Genomic DNA, 20,554 nt, shown 5'->3' with positions numbered 1-20,554 from the left:
TTCCTACACCCTGTTTTCCACTCCAGGGGAGTTTGGCGAGGTGTGCAGTGGCCACCTCAAGCTTCCAGGCAAGAGGGAGAGCTTTGTGGCCATCAAGACACTGAAATCTGGCTATACCGAGAAGCAGCGGCGGGACTTCCTGAGCGAGGCCAGCATCATGGGCCAGTTTGACCACCCCAACGTCATCCACCTGGAGGGGGTGGTCACCAAGAGCCCCCCTGTCATGATCGTTACAGAATTCATGGAGAACGGCTCGTTGGATTCCTTCCTACGGGTACGCTGTTAATGGGGGAGGCTGGGAGTGGGTTCAATGATGGGGGAGAGGTTCCTCATGGAAGCAGCTGCCTTCTTTGTGAGCCTCTCTGAAGACCTAGAAGAGAGATGCAAAAAAGCAGGGGACAAACACACAGAGACAAACACACACAATTGGAATTGGGTATCTGCCGAAAAGAGGCTAAATATGTCATCGCATTGACTCCCTTTTTTTCTATCCGTTTAAATCGTTTCTATCCCACCTGCAACCTTTCTTAACTGATCAAATTGAACATTACAAAATATCAAAATGAAACACTACATATGAGAATCGGATACAGAAAGAGAGCGGAGAAGCACATTTAAAGCAGCATAATTAGTGAGAATGCAAAGCAGGTGCTTAAACATTGAAGAAAAGCATTACAAATGTAAATCGAATACCAAAATACAATTAAAATTCCACATGTAAACATCATTAACAGCTAAACAAAATAAATGGAATCAATGTTGCATCCACACACACAAAGTCTCTGGGTTGCTCCTAATGCTAGAAGTACTCAGAGTAGATCTGTTGTACTTAAGGGACATGACTAACTTAGGTCCACTCGCTTCAGTGGGTCTACTCTGAGTAGGGCTTAGTTGGAGACAGCCCCCTGTTCGCATTAAGCATCATTTATAAACAGATCGCTCACCCACCTCCATGTAGGGCCGTATAAGATCATACAAATAGCAATTGAACCCTAGTGTGGTGTAGTGGTTAAGAACGGTAGTCTCGTAATCGGGGGAACCGGGTTCGCGTCTTCGCTCCTCCACATGCAGCTGCTGGGTGACCTTGGGCTAGTCACACTTCTTTGAAGTCTCTCAGCCCCACTCACCTCACAGAGTGTTTGTTGTGGGAGAGGAAGGGAAAGGAGAATGTTAGCCGCTTTGAGACTCCTTAAAGGGAGTGAAAGGCGGGATATCAAATCCAAACTCTTCTTCTTCTTCTCTCCTCCCTACCTCCGGTCCTTAATCTATGCCAGCCTTTCCAGTTAGCAACGTAAAAATGCATTTTGAAAGTTGGACTGTTTTTCCTTTTCCTCTTTTTTTTTTTTGTAAATTGAAAATGTAATAAAAAATTTTATATAAAAAAAATCTATGCCAGCCTTTCTCAACCTTGGGTCCCCAGATAGTGTTAGACTATAACTCCCATCACCCTTGGCCACAGGTCCCGTTAGCTTGGAATGATGGGAGTTGTAGTCCAACAATATCTGGGGACTCAAGGTTGAGAGCAGCTGCTCTATTCTCTCACTCCACCACATGTATTAAGAGCTGAGTGGTAGGAAGCAGGCCGTGCAGTCAAAGAGAGCATAGAAACAGAGGAAGCTGTCACTTCCTATGGCCCATCAGGTTCAGTACTGTCTACACATGAGTGACAGCAATTCTTCAGGATCTCAAGCCAAGGTCTCTCCTGGCCCTACTTTAGGTGCCATTTGAACCTTGGACCTTCTGCATGCAAAGCAGATGCTCTACCACTAAGTTAGCCGCCTTCCCCAAGGAGCAGCTGTTGCACATGTTGTTTCCTGCATATTGGACGATAACGTTGTCAGACAGGATTTCCTCCCCTCCGCACCCTCTGGATAGGGAACTAACTGACTGAGCCTGATTGGTGCAAAACCCTCGAAGAGCAGCAACCTGCTCAGGTCTCTGGGCCAGTCGTCAAATATCTCAAGGGCTGCCACATGAAAGACAGAGCAAGCTGGTTTCCTACAGCTCTTGACGGAAGGACCCAAACCAGGGGATTCAAAAATTACAAGAAAAGAGATTACGACTAAACATTAGGAAGAACTTTCTGATGGTAAGAGCTATTTGACAATGGAACAGACTACCTGGAAGTTTTTAAACAGAGGCTGGGTGGCCATCCATCAGGGATTCTTTATTTGTGATTCCTTTACTGTAGGAAGTTAGACTTGATTACCCTTGCAACCCCACAATTCTATGAAATGCATTAAATTGAGGAAAGTGGCTTGCAGAAATGTGTATATCAGTCACAACTGCTCACATAAATGTGTATAATAGGAAAAATTCACACCAAAAATCTGATAAATTATCATGAGGATTTCTTTTTAAATTTTTGATTGTCTTTGTTATTGCTACAGTTCTGTTTGTTTTTTATATATTTTGTTCTATAGACTTATATATATATATTTATAAGAGCATGAGACTCTTAACATCAAGGTCCTGGGTTCGAGCCCCATGTTGGGCAAAAGATTCCTGCCTTGCAGGGGGTTGGACTAGATGACCCTTGGGGTCCCTTGCAGCTCTGCAAGTCTGATTCCATGAGCGAAGGTGATTAGCCAGGTGGTTTGGTGGCCTGAATTCTCCTTGAAACCCCTTTTGTCCAACCCTGATCCCTGCTTGACCCTGCCGGCCCTTTTCTCTTCTACCCTGCAGCAAAACGATGGTCAGTTCACTGTGATCCAGCTGGTGGGGATGCTACGGGGCATTGCTGCTGGCATGAAGTACCTGGCCGACATGAACTACGTCCACCGTGACCTGGCGGCTCGCAACATCCTCGTCAACAGCAACCTCGTCTGCAAGGTCTCAGACTTTGGCCTCTCCCGCTTCCTGGAAGATGACACCTCAGATCCCACCTACACCAGCGCCCTGGTAAGACACAGGAAGGAAACCTTCCGGGATGAAGGCAGGATGGAGGGAAAACTCAGTTTCCAAGGTGGTGTCAGGCGGCAGGTTGCCAGGAATGGATAATGCAAGGAAAAGTGCTTACCACCTGCTTTTTATTCCATATTTACAGAAAGAGGCTTGGGAACACAGCCTCTTGGAACAATGGCATTGTCCCGAGTGACTCTCCACACCCTTTTTCTCCCACTTCCTCATTCGTCATCACTCCCCTACGGGTGGAGCTGAGGACCCTTTGCTTCTGAGCCCTTTGCTCTCCTACTTTCAAGGCTCGCCGGGTTCTGGGAGGGGGGTCTGGAATGCTTTCTAAAGACACTGTGTCCATCAGCTGTCACCCCCCGATGTGTCCTCTTCCTCCTCCTCCTCCTTCTCCTCCTCTCCCATTACTTCCCAGCTTTTCCCCTCATCTGCCTCTGAGCTGTGACCTCCCTCAAACCCCTGTTGTAATTCTGAACTGTCTTCTTCTTCTTCTCTGAAAGGGTCAGGCTGGGTAGGTCGTCTCCACCATTCTTCCTCTGCCCAGTCCCTGATAGGTGGTCAGGTGGGTGGTTAATCTCTGGGAGAAAAAACATGCAGCACACTTAAGTGGATAGAGAAAACATCACCCCTTTCTCTCATAAACACTAGACCTCATGGGCATGCAATGAAGCTGCAAGTCAGAAGATTTGGGACAGATAAAAGGGCTTATTCATGTAGTGCATAGTTAATCTATGGAACTCACTTCCACAAGAGGTAATGATGGCCAACTTGGATGGCTTTAAAGGAGGATTAAATTCATAGAGAAGAAGGCTATCAATGGTTGCTAGCCATGATGGTTATGCTTTGCCTTCACAGTTGGAGGCAGAAATGCTTCTGAATACGGGTTGCTGGAAACCACAGAAGGGAGAGCACTCTTGTGCTCAAATCCTGCTTGCTGGCTTCCCACGAACAGCTGGTTGGCTGCCATAGCAACAGGATGCTGAATGAGATGGGCCATTGGCCTGATCCAGCAAGCTTGAGAGAGCCAGTGTGGTGTAGTGGTTAAGAGCGGTGGACTCGTAATCCGGTGAACCAGGTTCGTGTCTCCGCTCCTCCACATGCAGCTGCTGGGTGACCTTGGGCTAGTCACACTTCTTTGAAGTCTCTCAGCCCCACTCACCTCACAGAGTGTTTGTTGTGGGGGAGGAAGGGAAAGGAGAATGTTAGCCACTTTGAGACTCCTTCGGGTAGTGATAATGCGGGATATCAAATCCAAACTCTTCTCTTCTTCTCTTCTATGTTCCCCTCCTGTGAAATTGCCTTGCCACCGCTTCATCACGGGCCTTCTATTCTGATGCTATTCAACTGAGTTCTACTCAAAGTAATGGACCTAAGTGAGGTTGCCCACAAGCAGTTGGGAACGGGTATGCCTGAGAATCTCCAGCTCATCGCTTTAGCAGGAGACCCCCATGGAAGTATGCTAAAACGATGTGGGGGTGGGTAACACTTCTCATTTTGCAGCACCTCACACATGGGGCAGTTGTAAGGTCATGTGGTTAGCAAGTGGACGGCTCCCCCCACCTGTCGAATTTGGCCCTCAAGGCCGGTCCTGGTGAGGATCTGGCCCGTGTGGCCAAAAAGGTTCCCTGCTCCTGGGGCAAATGGTTCAAGAAGTGTTTCCCATAAACACACAAAGAAAACTGGTTCTAGAGTTGGCACAGTGGATCAGAGGACTCTGGGCAGGGCAGGGACATCTCCCCGTGACGTGAGTTACTCAGCCCAATCATGTACAGGGGAGAAGACACACACAAGAAGTTTGTTCTGGAGAGACGAGTTGGAAGGGTCACGGGGCACCTTATCTGGGTCAACCTTCCACAGGAATCTGGCTTTTCTCTGCAGCAGACAGAAATGGCCTTCGCCAAAGGCCTCTTAACGCAAACCCAGCACGGCAGTGTTAAGAATTTATGGCTCTTCCTCCTTGATGATCAGCGAGGCTGTTGAAGCATCACTGATGCTGGCAATGAAGCCTCTCCCGCTGCATTTTTTATTTGGTCGGTGCAAACAGCGCTGGGTGGGGGTCTGGCACTGTGCTGTCACAGAACTGGATCGGTACAATGAAAACAGGCAACCTAATTTTTCCTGACCTTCCTTGAAAATAAGGAAATATATGGGGGTGGGGGGATGAAAACCCTTCTGGGTGGAGAGCAAAGATCTGCCTCATTCAGCATGTCTGTATCTAGTGGTACCCAACTTGTTGCCACTGGAGAGCATTACCAACAGGGCAGAAAGGGGGTGCCCCCCATACAAGCATTTGGTATTCAAAGGCAGACTGCATCTCAACATGGGAGTTCTATCTTGCTCTCATGCCTCGAAATCTCCCTTCTCATTGTATTTATTCACTTTTGTTTCATAAACTTTATGCACCGCTTGATTGTAAAAAGAAAAACAGCACCTCAAAGCAGTTTGCAGAGAGAATAAAATGAAATTATCGGTGGAAAGCACAAAAGCAACCCTTTAAAACATTCGAAAGGTAAAATCAGCAACAGATCAAAATACACATCCATGTTCTACATGTCTGTGCAGGCATGCCTCTTTTCTTTTAATATTTCTTGCAGGCACTGAAAAGAGTACAGGGTCAGCCCAAGACATTTTGGCACCAGAGGCAAACCACAAAATGGCACCCCTTTCCCCACTAGGGAAGAAGGGGCGAGCGAAGGTCTAAATCAGGAACAAGGGGAAAATAAAGATCTACATTGGGAGCTTCTGTCCCTGTAGATCCTGCCGCCTGAGGCATTCACCTGACTGTCAGGAGGCTGTCAGTGGCTCCCAGCTGGTTGCTCAGGAAAGTATAAAGACAAGGAAAGGTTTCTTACCATCCTTTTTCATTTCGATCTTTACAGAGAGAGGCTATTGAACCCAACTTCTTGGTTAATGGCGTTGTCCCAAGTGAATCTCCACACACACCCATCTCTCCCACTTCTTCATTTGTCACTTCTACGAGTGCTGTTATGTGCCCTCTGTCTTTGAGCTCTTTGCTCGCCCACTTTTAAGACTCGCCAGGTTCTGGGAGATGGAGGGTCTGGGATGCTTTCTAATGACACTGTGTCAGTCACCTGTTACTCTGCTTCTACTTCCTCCTGCTTCTCTCACATTATTTCCCACCTTTCCCCCTCATCTGCCTCTGAGCTGTGACCTCCCTCAATCCACTGTTGTAAATCTATACTGTCTTCCTCTTCCTCCTCCCAGGAAGAGTCAGGATGGGGAGGCGGTCTCCACCATTCCTCCTCTGTCCAGTCCCTGACACTTACCTTGCCTCATGGGTGGTGCGGCCCTGATGAAGGCAGCTGCCTGAGTTCCAGCCTGTAGGTTTTTCCACATTAAAATAATGATTTCTTACCAATGTGGAACGGGTATTATGTTTCACCTGTGCTGGTGCCAGTTCTGCCGATCGAAGCAATCAAGTAGGCATATATGGAGTGACTCCCATAGTTTTAAAACCAGTATCTTATGGAGAGGATTCTTAGGCTTGTGGTAGCCTTGCTTGCTTGAAGAAACCTGGACTCAGCAGCCCACATTGAATGCTATCACTTCACCAACCGGTGAAATATTCAACTGAGGAGTCAGGGGATGAGAGACTTGCACTTGCATTAATGGTGCTGCGGTGCTTCCAGGTATGAGTACAGGTGCAACTGGACCTATGCCATCATACTAGCCTCCTTACAAGAAGTTGGTTAGGGCTAACTCTTATTTACTTGTTCCCCACTGACTCCATTAGCAGTCATTCCACTTGGCTGGGGCTGATGCAAGCAACCCAAGCGAGAAACCCTGTGCTCCACCCCCACTACAGGGCGGAAAGATCCCGATCCGTTGGACAGCACCGGAAGCCATCCAGTACCGAAAGTTCACTTCTGCAAGCGACGTGTGGAGCTACGGAATAGTCATGTGGGAGGTGATGTCCTATGGAGAGCGGCCGTACTGGGACATGACCAACCAAGATGTAAGTATGAGGGACTGCTGGTGGAACAGGGTATGTTTAGCCTGGAGAAGGGAAGGCTGAGAGATGAAAGGGCAGCCATCTTCAAATATCTGAAGGGCTGTCATGTGGAAGATGGAACAAGATGGTTTTTTGCTGCTCCAGAGGGTAGGACCTGAACAAATGGACTCAAATGACAAGAAAGGAAATTCCAATTAAATATTAAGAAGAACTTCTTGATGGTAAGAGCTGTTTGACAGTGGAACAGACTTTCCCCAGAAGGTGGTCAGCTCTTCTTTTTGGAGGTTTTTTGGCAGAGGTTGGATGGAGGTCTGGCAGGAATTTGCTGAAAATCCACTTGGCTGCCAGTCTGTTTCTGAGAACAATTCAAAGTGCTGGTTATGACTTATTATGCCTTATACTGTATAGTTAGGTGGGGAATTTTTTTGTTTTTGTTTTGTTTTGTTTTTTAGGAAAGGATGTTTAATAGTGCTGTGCTGTTTTTAATATCTGCATTTTGATAGATTCCTCCCTTACATTGTTTTAATTCTATCAAGGTTGAATTGTTATTTAATGATGGCCTTTTATACGTTTTTGTATTTTATCTGTGGTTTGTATTTTTGTCTGTAAGCCACTGTGAGTCCCAGTCTAGGGAATAGGCGGGGTATTAATAATAATCATAAGCCAAGGGTGGCATTCTGTCTCAGCCTGTGGACTGCTGTCATTCTCAGTCTGATGTCAAATCCTTGCCCCTGTAGGAACATGATCGTCTCAGGGAGCTGCCTCAGTTCGTAGCAGCTCCCAGCCTATCTCCTTGGCGGGCTCCTTCTGCTCTGCGCTCCTGCCCTTCCTCCAGCCCTGGAGCGCTCCACCCCAGAAGCCATTGCTGGCTAATTGACAGTGATATTTCCAGCAAGGGCAGAGCGTTCAGTAACTTCACCCCCTATTAGCCTCCTCGACCTGGGCTGCAAACACCAGCAGAGGGGAGAACCGCTCATGTCTCCAGCAGGGCATTTGTGCCGATAGCGTAGCAGGTGGGGGAGGGGAGAGGAGAAGAGCTCCCGGAGGGGGGAGAGCAATTTCATGTGTGTGTGTATTTGCATGTGCATAATGTGCATTGTCACATCCCCAATTACGGATCGGGAGCGGCAGCCTTGGCCGTCAGACATCAAGGCCGATGGATGCTTAGGCAATATTTCCCTTTGGATGTGGATTAAGTCTGTTGACATGGCCAATTAATGAGCCGCTTCAGACAATGAAGGAGGGAAAAGCTGTGGCTGAACCTGTGAATGAACTCTCAAGTCGCATTTGTTTCCATGAGAACGGTGTCATTTAGCCATCACCGGTTGGCTAGCAGTCAGCATCTAAGGACAAAAAGATGTATGTGGGCTTTTTCCCCCCCTTGCAGGTAATAAACGCCATTGAGCAAGATTATCGGCTGCCACCACCCATGGATTGCCCCAGTGCCTTGCACCAGCTCATGTTGGACTGCTGGCAGAAGGACCGTAACCACAGGCCCAAATTTGGACAGATTGTCAACACCTTAGACAAGATGATCCGGAACCCAAACAGCCTGAAAGCCATGGCACCCCTTTCCTCTGGGTAGGACGCAGGGCACACAATGGGGGTTAGGGCTGATGGGAGTTCAGCATCTTCTGGATGGCAGCAGGTTGGGGAAGGCTGCTCCAGAATTTTACCCAAGCTCAAATGGATTTCTGGTTTCCCAGAGTTGGCACTTTGGGTCAGGGATGTCCACATGCAGTGCTTTACTGTTGAGTGCTGAAGATGCTTGAGGTTCACAAGGGAGGCAGGTGGTGTCTAGTTGTCAGGAGTCCATGTCAAGCAGGGAGCCTACAGGACCTTGGACAGCTCCAAGGGGTCCTGCAAAGGCAGCTGCCAGAGAAGACCTCTGGATAGAGAGCCAGAGCCAACTAAAGCCTTATGTAGGCTGATCCTTCCAGCTCCCGAGTGGGGAGGAGGGAACTACCTGGCTGGCTAAAGGGCCATTGCCTTCTTTTGCCATTGTTGCCTTTTGCAAGAAAGAGCCACTGCAGGAGACTCGTCTTTTGAATCACAGGGTGATGGCCAAGCTGCATTCCCTGACCACAAGGGTCCCAAATGAAGCACCGGAGGTTCTCCCCCAAGAAAGTAGCCTGGGACCTGTCCTCATTGAAGTCCTCCACCATGCACGTCATGGCCCCTGAATCATAAGAGTTTCCAAGAATGTGGGTCAGGTCTTATAATCCCCCTGAACCAAGAGGGTCTTCCAGCCCTACCTGGTGATGCCAGGGATTACACCTGTGACCTTCTGCATGCAAAGCAGGTGCTACGCCGCTTCCCTTGTGAAAATGATCAGTGTGGGTTTCTTCCATGCCAAACAAATCCAGATCTTTTCTTCTGCTCATTTGTTGTGATCTCCCCCCCTCCCTTCCAGGATTAACCTCCCCTTACTGGACCGCACCATTCCAGACTATTCCAGTTTCAACACCGTGGACGAGTGGCTTGAAGCCATCAAGATGGGGCAGTACAAGGAGAGCTTTGCCAGTGCTGGCTTCACCAACTTCGACGTGGTGTCCCAAATGAACATGGAGTAAGTTCCAGGGGAGAAGAAGTGGATGAGTACTAGCCATGAGGTCTATGTTCTCAGCAATGCCTCTGAATACCAGTTGTTGGGAATTACAAGTGGGGAGAGATGCTGTCGCACTCAGGTCCTGCTTGCAGGCTTCCCACGAAGGCATTTGGTTGACCACTTAGCAAAGCTAAGCAGGGTCCAGTGTGGTTTCAAACTGGATGGGGGACCACATGTTGAGATTCATGGTCCCTTCCAACTCTATGATCCTATGACTGAGTCTATAATAGTGTGCAGTGCCCCCAATTTTTGCCACCACTAATGCTTCTCTCTTGTTGCTGTGGGTTTTTTTTCTCCCCTAGGGACATCCTGCGAGTAGGGGTCACATTAGCCGGGCACCAGAAGAAAATCCTGAACAGTATCCAGGTGATGCGAGCACAGATGAATCAAATCCAGTCCGTGGAGGTTTGAGAAGCTGGGTACTTGCACACACCTCTTCCTCAAGGTCCTGTTCCCCTTTTGTCCCTGTGTGTCCGAGCCCTTGGGCGGGTCTTAATGCTCCCCCATGGAGACGGCAGCTACAGGGAAGGGGCAGCCACAGGCAAAGATGCTGCAGACTTCAAGAATCCAGAAAAAAAAAGGGAAGAGGAAGGACTCTTATTTAGAAGGATGTTTTAAAATGAAACAGAACCGCAGTGGATTTCTCTTTAAGGGCTCTGAGACAAGCAAGCTAGGGAGGGATCCAGAGGGACCCTTTCGCCCTCCTCCTTTGCACGAGTTGGACCCCCTGGGGCACAGAGTGGACCAGAAAGTCTTCAGGGAGGGGGGGGAGGTTACAAAACTGCATGTCCCTACAAGTGTTGCTGGGCATGCCCTCCCCTTCCCACAACAGCCAGCAGAACTGCGGACCGAAGAGGGGACAAGCGCCAGCAAACTTTCCACCCATGTAATGGGGTCACCTCTAGAGTCACAGACTTCAGAGATGGACACGTCTTTTTAACTTCCTTTCCTCTGAAGGACTGGATCCGGGCGAAGCTCACCTACCCACCCCTCCACCCACCCATACCTCCTCCTCTGTACGAAAAGAGAATCTTTGCCCCACACTGGGGAAAGCAAAGTCATGGGGCTTTCGGAGGTCTTGGTCTCTGTTGCGCTAGGACTGTTTCTGCAAGCGGCGCCTCCTAGAGGCTCTGCGCGCTGCACTTCCCGGTGGCAGCTCCTACATATCAATATGCACAAGACATTTGAGAAGGCTTCATGGTTTGCCAATGACCTGCTTCCGGCGGGAAACTCCCTGCCCCTCCTGTTCCATGCAGTATGTTGTAGATTTGATGTGCATTTCCATCTGGTTGTCGTTGTTCCATCTTTTTCTACTTTGTTTACAATGGGATGTGGGGGGAGGGGGAATTATTATTTTGGGGGGAGCTGAGTTGTTTTGTTTTAACAAAAAGGAAAAAGAAAACAGGATGGCAAATCCACTGTTCTTCTCTCCCAGGGACACTCTGTTGTCTCCTCCTGGGCAGCTTCCTGGCTGAGCACTCCCAGGGGGCCATGAGCATTTCGGACACACTCTAACCCCTTCCCCCTGTTCTGCCAGGCTGCTCCTAAGTCCTTTGTCATCCCTTAGCAGTTGTATCAAAGTTAGTTGGCTTGTCTGCTGTTTCATATTGGGGACCCCTTGCTGAACCTCGTGCAGAGATGTTGTGATAGTTTTCAAAAATGATACCAACCTGGGAATTGCTCCGAGGGGGCCTTAAACTGAGAAGTTCAGCTGGGAGTGAAAAAACATCTAAGAGGGCTGGAGGAGCATGGGGCAATGGTTCTTCAAGTCCTCTGACACAACCTCAACTGTCCTTCAGCATCATGAGGAGACTGGAAACAAAAGTGGAGGAAGGTCAACAACAGAGGAGCCTGTAGCCTTGTCAGGAAAGGCTCACGGCAGGACTTTTAACCTCCAGCCCAAGGCCCCATATCTCAGTCTCGGCAGCCACAAGTTGGAGCCCAGCTGGTGCTCAGCACATGGGTGGTATTGTGGGTCTCAGACCTGCCACGGCCAAGCTCTGGCAGGTTGTGAGAAGGACTGTTGGTTGGAGCTTAACCTTGCAGAAGGTCTCTCCTCATTGACTCAGTCTGTCCTTCTGAAGGTTCAAAGAACAGGGAAAGTTGTGAATAGTTTGGAAACCCACCATGTCACTGTCAGGAGGATCACAGGTTGGAAAGGGTCACTCTGCTTAGCTCAGGGTCTCTTATTTCTGTAGGGGAAGGTAATGATAACCAGCAGTGCCAATAATTCCACAGAATTTTCATCTCTCTGGGTTCGAGAGACAAAGGCCTGGTTCAGGGATAATGGAAAATTGCAGACATCTGCTACATGAATGAGCAGTGCTTCCTCTTTCGAGCAAATCAGAAGGAGTTTGTAAACTTTGGCTTCTAATTTTAAAGTAATAACGATTCCCCATGACATCCAAACTTTAAAGAACTGTGGTTTGTTTCACCTTAGAGAGAACTATCTGGGATCCAGTCTAAAGACAAATCCAGAATAAAACGTAGCCCCAAATAAAAGCTTAGATTTATTTTTTATCAGCTAAATATTGCACAGATGGTCATGAAACTACACAGAAGGAGAAGAAAACTCTGGGAGAATGGAAAAAACAAACAGGAAGAAGGGAACTCTGATGGGGCAGAAGAAGGGGGCAGCTTCTGGAGATGTCAGAGGCTGCATAAAATAAGGTTAGAGTCCTAGGTGGCTCCTGGTTTCCAGCTTTGAACAAATCATGCTTTCCAGTATTCAGATGTCATGAAGAATTAAAGTAGAGCTAATGAGATCAACCAGCACTAAAACATTTTTTCAGATCCTGGTTTGTTCTTAAATCCTAGTTTAAACAAACCTTCAGTCCTTGAGTTTGGACATTGTGGGGAACTGTGCCTTGGTTAAAAATAGATCAAAAACATCTGATCTCTTCCTTGTGACCAGAAAAGAGGAAAGGAGAAAAGGAAAGACGCAACCCTTAGCTTGTTTGCATGGCAGAAAGCCCCAATTTTCTGTTACTCCTGAACTGGGCTGCTGTAGATAGGTTACCTGGGCTGATTAAAAAATAAATAAATACAAATGCTGGCAGAAGTACATATACCATCTTGTGGACTTGCCAGAGGTGTGTGCGCATGGCAGGGAGAAACAGATTTCAATGTCCTGAAATCTGTCATAATCCCATACAGCTATCACAGAATCAGGTGTGGCTTGGTTGTACAGAGCAAAGAGCTCCTACAATGCCATGGGTAGCTTTCATCCCTTTGGGTGGGGCGGGGTGTCCCATTCCAAGCAATCCCCATTTAGTGCCACACCAAGCTATCCCCTGGAACCTGAGCTAGCCTTGGCCTTTGTGCTCCGCTGCCTTCCTTCTGGTTTTCCGTGCAAGATCCTTTGCACAGGGGAAAGGACCTGATGTATCTTTGCACTAAGGTTGCCCTGACCCTTCCCTCCTGACGAAGGCCCGGTCTTGTTCCACTGGGTGCTGCTGGCGTCACGGGAGGGAGGGCAGGGGAGCTGTCTTCACCAGCAGACGGGCAACACAACACAACACACACATCTACCTGAGCCATTTCACTGTGTGTGTGAGAGAGAGAGTGCACTCGCAGCACGCCTAATGCAGACTACGATTTCAAGAGAAGGGGGCTGATGGAGACTCGCCTCATTTCTTCCATTGTTGTAATGAGATGGGACTCACCCATCTATGCTAGATATTTCATTGTGACCTCACCAGGATCCTGGAAATCTCGACTGTGCTTCCCCTCTGCATACATGCACACTCGTCTTTTCTCTGTCCTTAAGCCAGCAGAGAGACTTATTTTGCAGGTCTTTCAAGTGCGGTGTCAGAATTCAGAATCAGGACTGTGCCATGCACAGCACTTGCCTTTAATGCACCAGAGCTGTCCTGTCGGTCCGCATCACCCCATTGCAACTGCTTGAGTCACCCTTCTGATTTCTTCCAACACGCTGAGCCAGCACCCACCCTCTCCTCATCCCATGCCCACCACCTCCCTCTGCCGTCGCCATGTTTTTTTTTAGCGATCCTGGAACTGAAACTGGATTGGCAGCGTTCTGTTGAAGATAGCAATAAATCGTCAGGCCCCAGGCCCTGGCACTTCTGGACACTGTGATAGGGGTAGGAGTGGAGAGGGGTGGCATGTTGTGTCGGAAAGAGCAACGTTCTCAGTAGGGCCCCAGGATTTGCATATCAAAGGCAAGCACTTTGGGGCTGCTGGGAGAGAGGAGCAGAGAAAAGCAATTCCTAAATGCAAAAGTCTGATAGAACGCTCAAATATTTCACTGTGATTTTCTTTTTTAAAAAAGCAGAACAGTAACTGAACTGGAATGGAGCTTCCTTGGTTTAAGACAGGGGTGGAGAAGCTTCTGCTAGCTAGCTTCATTAGGTCCACCAGTCTCCAGATTTGGAACACTAGGATGTTTTGGTCAAGCCATGCTCACATGTCCTACATCCAATGACATACTTTATGTCAGGTGTGGGGCAGATAAGGATGCGGCTGGGCTGGAAGCAGGGGGTGTTGCTGTTACCACCAATCAGCCGATCATCAGGGCAGGCGAAGTGCAGTGCCTATACCCACACAGTTTGATTTCAAGCCACATGGGCAAAAATGGGTTGCCTGGCATTGATGTCAGGTGATTGAAAGGTGGGCAGGCTGCCTGCAACCTGCCAAACCTGACCCATAGTGGGATGGGGAGGTAAGGATCCAGCCCATTAGCCAGATCCAGTTCACCACCCCTGCTTTAAAACTCTACCCGTGAACAAACCCAGCTTGCAGTGCAATCCTATACATGCCAACTCAAGAAGTCAGTCCCACTGAATTCAGTGGAACAAATGAGTTGTGTGTTGGGTTTCAGAACCAAGTGCTTCTTCTCATCTGCAGGTTCCCCAGCCCTGTGTTAGATCTTGGTCTCTGCTGCCCAACCCCACCCTTTGCACATGCCCAGCAGCATGGAAGCTGTTTCTGCATGGTGTCATCTCACACTGCTGAGGATAATGATGGATTAATTATCCAAAGGGTGGAAGAAAATATGAGATGCTGAGAGAACAGACATGGGTCAGATTGGGTTCATCCTCAGTGGATATTCCTTCTACTGGGGAATCATACCTATAAGGTGGGGTTACAGCCTCTTGTGACTTCCAGAAAGACTCAATGGCCTCAGCATCTTCTTTGCCTTTCTTTCATGAGAACAGGCTTTCCATAGGCCTTGGACCGCCTAGAGAAACAGGCTAGAAGGCTCTGGTCTGGCTCTTGCAGGCTGCCTTGTCTGTGCCCCCTTTCAGTTTTGTCTATACTTCCATGCTCTACAGATCAGCAAAGAGGAGCCAGATGTTGGTGAATACCTATCATCCCCTACAGCCAGCAGGGCCAGTGGTCAGGGATGATGGGAGTCCAGCAACATCTAGAAAGCCATAACTGTAGATGGCTACTGTTTTAAATTCTGGATGGGCCCTGCAGCAACTGATGCAGCCTGGCCTTGTTCTCAGATACTTGCTGTCCTCTTCCTCTTTTGATTCATGCCCCATCACCAGTTCCAGGGGTAGATTTTGGTTTTTAAGTTCCATGCCCAATCCAATAAGGATGAAACTGGTTGATGGGCTGTAGCTCAGGGGCAGAGCACTTGCTTTGCATGCAGAAGATCCCAGGTTCAGTCCCCAGCATCTCCAGGCAGGGCTGGGAAAGACCCCTGCCTGCTGCTTCCAGTGGCCCTGTGTTCTAATGCTGCTAGAAAGACAACTGGAAACACCACTGTCATTGCCACCAAGTTGGGAGGTCTCTTACTGCAAGGGTTAGAACAGCAGGTGACAGTTTCCCTTACAACAGTATCAGGATTAAAAGAGAGTACATTGGGGGTGGTTTCTGGGAGATCTCTCCCTTTTTGCAGTGCTGCTTGATAGGTTAGATGTGTCCCTGTGAACAGTACAGAAAGCACTTCCCTGGCTCCGAAAGGTTTCATTTAACCACAATTGACATTAGCCCATCACTCATTCCAAAACTGGCTACCATAGTTCACATCCAGTCTGTGATTCCTGATTGGCTAGTATCTTTGCATCCAGTGCATGATTCCTGACTGGCTGGAACCAACCAAGAAGTTGAAATGAACACTACTGAAAAAGCGGCAGATGTAGGAGGGAAGAGCGGCGGCCAACTGCAACAAACAGCCCTGAAAAAAGTCATAGCATCATAGAATGATTCCTTCAGCAGCATCTGGAGTCATCTAGTCCAACTTCCTGCAATGCAGGAATGTCAGCTAAAGGATCTCTTTTTTTCAGATGATCCCCATGCACCAACCATCACCAGTCTCAAGATGAAAACCAAACTGGCCAGGCGTTTGTTGCCACTTTGGGTTCTCTCCTACCCCACCCCTGCCCTGCAGCCCTGCACCTCAGCTCTGGCTCAGAGCAATGTCTTCAGTCACCAAGCCTCTTCTCCCTGCTCAATGGTGACCCATTTACTGCACAGGTCTCTACTTCAGAATGCCTGCGCAGTCTCCATCATCTGCCCATGGGCCGTGGCCTTGGGTGTGCGACATTTGCTGTTCCCCTGACCGTGTTTGTATTTTTTAGAAAATGTGAATAGGTAAGTGGCGTTCCAGCCCTGCTCACATGGGGGTGTCTTCCATTCCGACCAGGGCCTTCTCCTGGCTCCATGATGCATCTTTTGATGTTGCTGGGGAGGAAAGAATAATAATGAATAATAATAAACCAGATGTATTTATAAAGGAAACAAAATCTGCTGCTCCGATGCCTTTGTAGGAGTATTTTTAAGAAGACTTTTTTTTCAAAATAAATGTGAAGTGTAAAAGTTTGAAGCACTCACTGGCGGGCTCTTATTCTTTGTTCGCCGGCTGTCGACTGCCTCGTTGGAGAACCGTGCAGAATGGAAGTGAAGCTTGGGGATGGCTCTGGCTTTTAGGCAGTCCTGCCTGATGGAGCCTGCAGGCCTCACTCCCCATAAGTCTACCAAGGTTGGGGGAGGGGGCTAGAATTCAGCCTGAAGGTGACATTCCATTCTGGGCAAGCTTCCACATGCCAGAGGCAGGTAAGGGCACAGGTAAAAGTAGGCAGAGCTAGAAATGTAAAGACTGGAGCCCTGGTTTTATATGATTTGAATTCCATATATCCTCCCTTTATGGAAGGCAATGAGCCCCTTAGTGCTCATCACTGCATGGTGGGGGGAGGTGGGATTGGGGCAATGGTGAAGGGTCTCAAAGGGGCCTTTCACTGCCCTGACCCAGGCATGCTGCCACTCAAGGCCTTCCTTACGGGGCACCTAGTGGTGTCACCTTTGAGAATGAAGCTTGGTGCCCACCCAGTTTCTTTTCTTTTTGTTAAATCATTTTTATTAATTTTCCAATAAAAAACATCCAATTAACATATCAAATTATAATCCAATTAAAATAAAAAACCAAAATGAAAAAGACCAAATTATCATCCAAATAATAATAATTATTTTTTCGGGACTTCCCATAGTCTGGACCTTGAAGCATATCTCCAAATCTCATTCCTGCCTCTCCTTGCAATGCCCAGTTTCTAGATAGTCTATACAGGGTTTCCCAAACTTGGGTCTCCAGCTGTTTTGGGACTACAATTCCCATCATCCCTGGCCACTGGTCCTACTAGCTAGGGATGGTGGGAGTTGTAGTCCAAAAAACGAACAGTTGGAGACCCAAGTTTAGGAACCCTGGTCTATACAACCCAGCCTGTGAAAGCTACAAAGCTCACAAAGCTATAGCAGCTTTTCACCAACACATAGTTGTTGGGGCTGATAAGGGTTGCATGCCCCAAACAACTGAGGGGCACCGCAGTGGATGGGAACTGAGAGTAGTTTCCATTCAGAAGTGGCACTCCCCCCCCCCCCTTTCATTGCTAAAATGCTGTCAGGGGTTGTCAGGGAGGGTGGTGAGTGGTGTTTGTGTCACTGGGCGGCACTCAAGGTTGGGTTCTGCTGGGTCTCTGGCAGCCATCCGAGAAACTCAGATGCCGTAGCCTGAGGTGCACTCCATTTCCTGGTTCTTTAGCCTGAAAGTTTCTCCCTCACCAGTCAGAACTTTGCTGCCTCCCTTCAACACAGTTCTGATTTGTAAGTTAGAAACTGCCTTCTCCCCTCTGCGGCTGTGCCGCTTGTGTGAAAATTCACAGGATCACGAAGCAGCGACCTGCAGCAAGTCACCCTCAATCCCTGTGTTGGATGAAGGTGACTGAGGAATGTTTCACCGAAACATTGAGTCGTGTAAGTGCAAGCTCCCCAAGAGTAGGCTCCCACTCCCACGAGTGTAGGGGAGGACCCTCCAATTGCAATTATTCAGTAAACCAGACTGGAAATAGATTAAATCTGAAATTCCACGCCAGCCCTGGGCACGCTCAGGGCTGTTTTGAGAAAATGGCTATAAGAGCACAGTGAGAATGGAGAAAATTAACAAATTAAAGTCCGGTTGTTGCATCATTCATGGCTCTGGGTGTTAACTAGGCTAGCTCTGTTGTGTTAAGTGGGATGAGACTGTTTGATCACTCTTGAGGCAGAGAAACATCAGGATCATCTGCCCTCTAAGGAAGGCGCCCTGCATCTCTGTGTGAGTTAATAATCTGGGCTTGCTGGCTTGCTTCCAAACAATGGCCACCATGCAGGACACGGACTCACAGTGGAGCACAGCGACATATGGCCAAATCACTCATCCAGGTAAATCTTATTTTGCATACTTACATTGGAATGTGCCAATCTACTTTAATTCAAGTGGAAAAGGGGAAGTGTGACCTATCAACAGTTTCTGGCAAAAGCGTGTGACAAATGTGTGCTTTGGGAACGAGGTGCGGAGAAGAAAGCCCTGGTCTTCTGCCTTCTGCTTCTAAGGAGGCACCTTTCAAAGGCCTCAACTCCCAACAGCTGATGCACATGGTCTGAATCAGCTTCTCCCATGGCTGACCATGAGCACAGATGTCAGAGATGGGATTGGGAAAGGAATGCTTGGAAAAGAATAGCTGCTCAAGGGCTGGCGGGGGGGGGGCGCTGTGGTTCTCATGATATTGCTGGACTCCATCTCTCACTATTCTTGGCTATTAGCCATGCCGGCTGGAGCGGATGGAAACTAGTGTCCCAACAACATGATTAGGACCCACATCTTCCCCATAGCAGATGTTTCTCAAGATCAGCAATTAGCACCCTGATGGCCCCAAAGGACACCTCATGCTGGCTCCTCACTGCCATCGATACTTTCTCATCAGCCCACTGCTGACTTGGGTCATTCCATTAGCAACCGTTTCCCCTTCACCCCTTGCTCTCTTACTCACCTGCCCAAAAGCTGTTCCACCCCCTGTTCTCCTAAGAACCTAAGAGACCGAGCGAGGGACTGAGTAACGGGAGCTCACCCTGTCACAGGGATTCGAACCGCCGACCTTCTGATCGGCAAGCCCTAGGCTCTGTGGTTTAACCCACAGCACCACCCGCGTCCCTACATCACACATAAGGTGGGGTTATTGTAGTTCAGGCAGGCCAAGGTGTGATATTCCTGAGGATTTAGCAAGTTTTACATAGTTCCAGACACAGTTTACACAAAACATTAGCATTTGATAAGACAACCAGGAGGTCAGTCAGATATCCCTCAATGCAGAGCATCTGGGCAGACAATGACCATTAATGCAAAGGAGGTTCATAGATCTAGGAGAGGAATCTCTTCAGGAACTTCCCCTGGTTGCTATCTGTTCTCAGGCAGATGGGATTAAGGAGGCAGAGGAAATATTTAGTCTTTAGGAGAGCCAAGATGGCTTGTGGGTTGCTCTCTTGTACTATTTTAGACATGTGGTTTATATACTTATGTATGTGTGTTTACCTTGTGAAATTATCAACATTTATTCTATATTTAAGACTATATTTATTCTGTATTTAAGAATTCCTATATCATGGGCAAGCAAAAGAGTGCTGGCAACAGAGTAGAGATGGAGACATTATTGTGCATGCAGGGGGCAGTTCTTCCAAATCTAGAGCTTGCACAGCACTCAGGGTCTGCCTGGGTATCCGATTCAGCCCAGCCGGAAAGCATAACGTTTAGAATACCAAGATCAGAAGCGACTGAGATGGCCATTTTAGTACGCCTTGTGAGTGAAGCCGCTGATACCAAAATGGCCGTGCAGCTCATCCCCGATCAAAGCTTTGCGGGGCAGGGGTGGGGGAGAGAAAGAGAAAATGCCCCGCGAAGCTCTTATCTATAGAACATGCCCAATTCACTCTGGAAGAATTCGCTTGCCCACCATCTCTCTGAAGCTTCAGTCGGCTCCAATTAACTTTGAGAAGGGATTTCACACCCCTTGTGTGCTCAGCAAATTGGTGTTTGGATCCTTATGAGCTCTGGCAGGAAGGAAAGAGCACTGAACCAGCGAAAATTGGGTACATTTGGGTGTCGGTCTTGCGGACCCCTCCGACTCACAGCGAGGCAGCTTCCTAATTGGTGCAGATGAAGAAAGGTCCCCATGTTCTGCACAAAGAGATATTGTTGCATGTGCCTATGCTGCACATTGCACCTCCCACAGCTACTGGTGTTTCACTGGGGTTGCTAATAAAATGATGGATCCTGAATGCATCCTCAGGTTGACGGATATTGCTTTTGATGTGCTCCCTTGTGTCCCCTTGGTGGTGCAAATGTGCAAAAGGGCAATGAACTTTACATGACTCCTGAAAAACTAAAAAAAAAAAAATTAAAATAGGTCGTCGTGGGTTCAAAAGTTCAGCGCACATCAGGAGAGATCAACATCCCCCCTCCCATTCCTAAACGTGACGGGTGGGGGAGGGGAGGAAGCTTTTCGCACCAAATAAGGATAATTGGGAAATTCTCGCCTTTCCTCTTTTCTTGACTAATTGTGATTGGAGGAGCATTCTGGTAGAAGCCCAATACCATTGGACAATTAAAGCCCAGCATTTTATCGGTACGGTCTGTAGACCCGCTACAGTCCGTAGACCAGCAAAAAAGAAAAGGGGCCGCCATGTTTGTTGCTAGCATAAAGAGGGAACAATCTCCCACAACTGCAGAAAATGCTGCAAAAAAAATGAGCAAAATTTCAGGTCAGAGATGCTCTCCAGGACTTGCG

The 20,554-nt window shown here is 48.2% G+C and overlaps 1 protein-coding gene across 12 annotated transcripts in view; it reads left to right on the top strand.

Moving 5' to 3' along the window:
• The window catches only part of EPHB2 (EPH receptor B2), a 116,670-nt gene extending 100,405 nt beyond the window's left edge, over positions 1-16,265 (top strand). For 8 of the 12 annotated variants that reach the window (XM_079986840.1, XM_079986837.1, XM_079986836.1 and 5 more), the window contains exons 11-16: positions 27-274; positions 2,686-2,901; positions 6,665-6,886; positions 8,271-8,464; positions 9,297-9,452; positions 9,794-16,265. In XM_079986840.1, coding sequence (XP_079842966.1) covers positions 27-274; positions 2,686-2,901; positions 6,665-6,886; positions 8,271-8,464; positions 9,297-9,452; positions 9,794-9,902 — 1,145 coding nt within the window. In that variant the 3' untranslated portion in view covers positions 9,903-16,265. The remainder of the gene's footprint in view (positions 1-26; positions 275-2,685; positions 2,902-6,664; positions 6,887-8,270; positions 8,465-9,296; positions 9,453-9,793) is intronic. The other 4 variants (XM_079986832.1, XM_079986831.1, XM_079986839.1 and 1 more) reach the window with 1 other exon arrangement.
• Positions 16,266-20,554: the final 4,289 nt, after the last annotated feature.

The sequence above is a fragment of the Podarcis cretensis genome, assembly GCF_951804945.1.
Source record: "Podarcis cretensis genome assembly, chromosome: 8".
NCBI lineage: Eukaryota > Metazoa > Chordata > Lepidosauria > Squamata > Lacertidae > Podarcis > Podarcis cretensis.
Note: the sequence above shows the minus strand (reverse complement) of the source record. Positions and strands in the feature narration are given on the sequence as shown.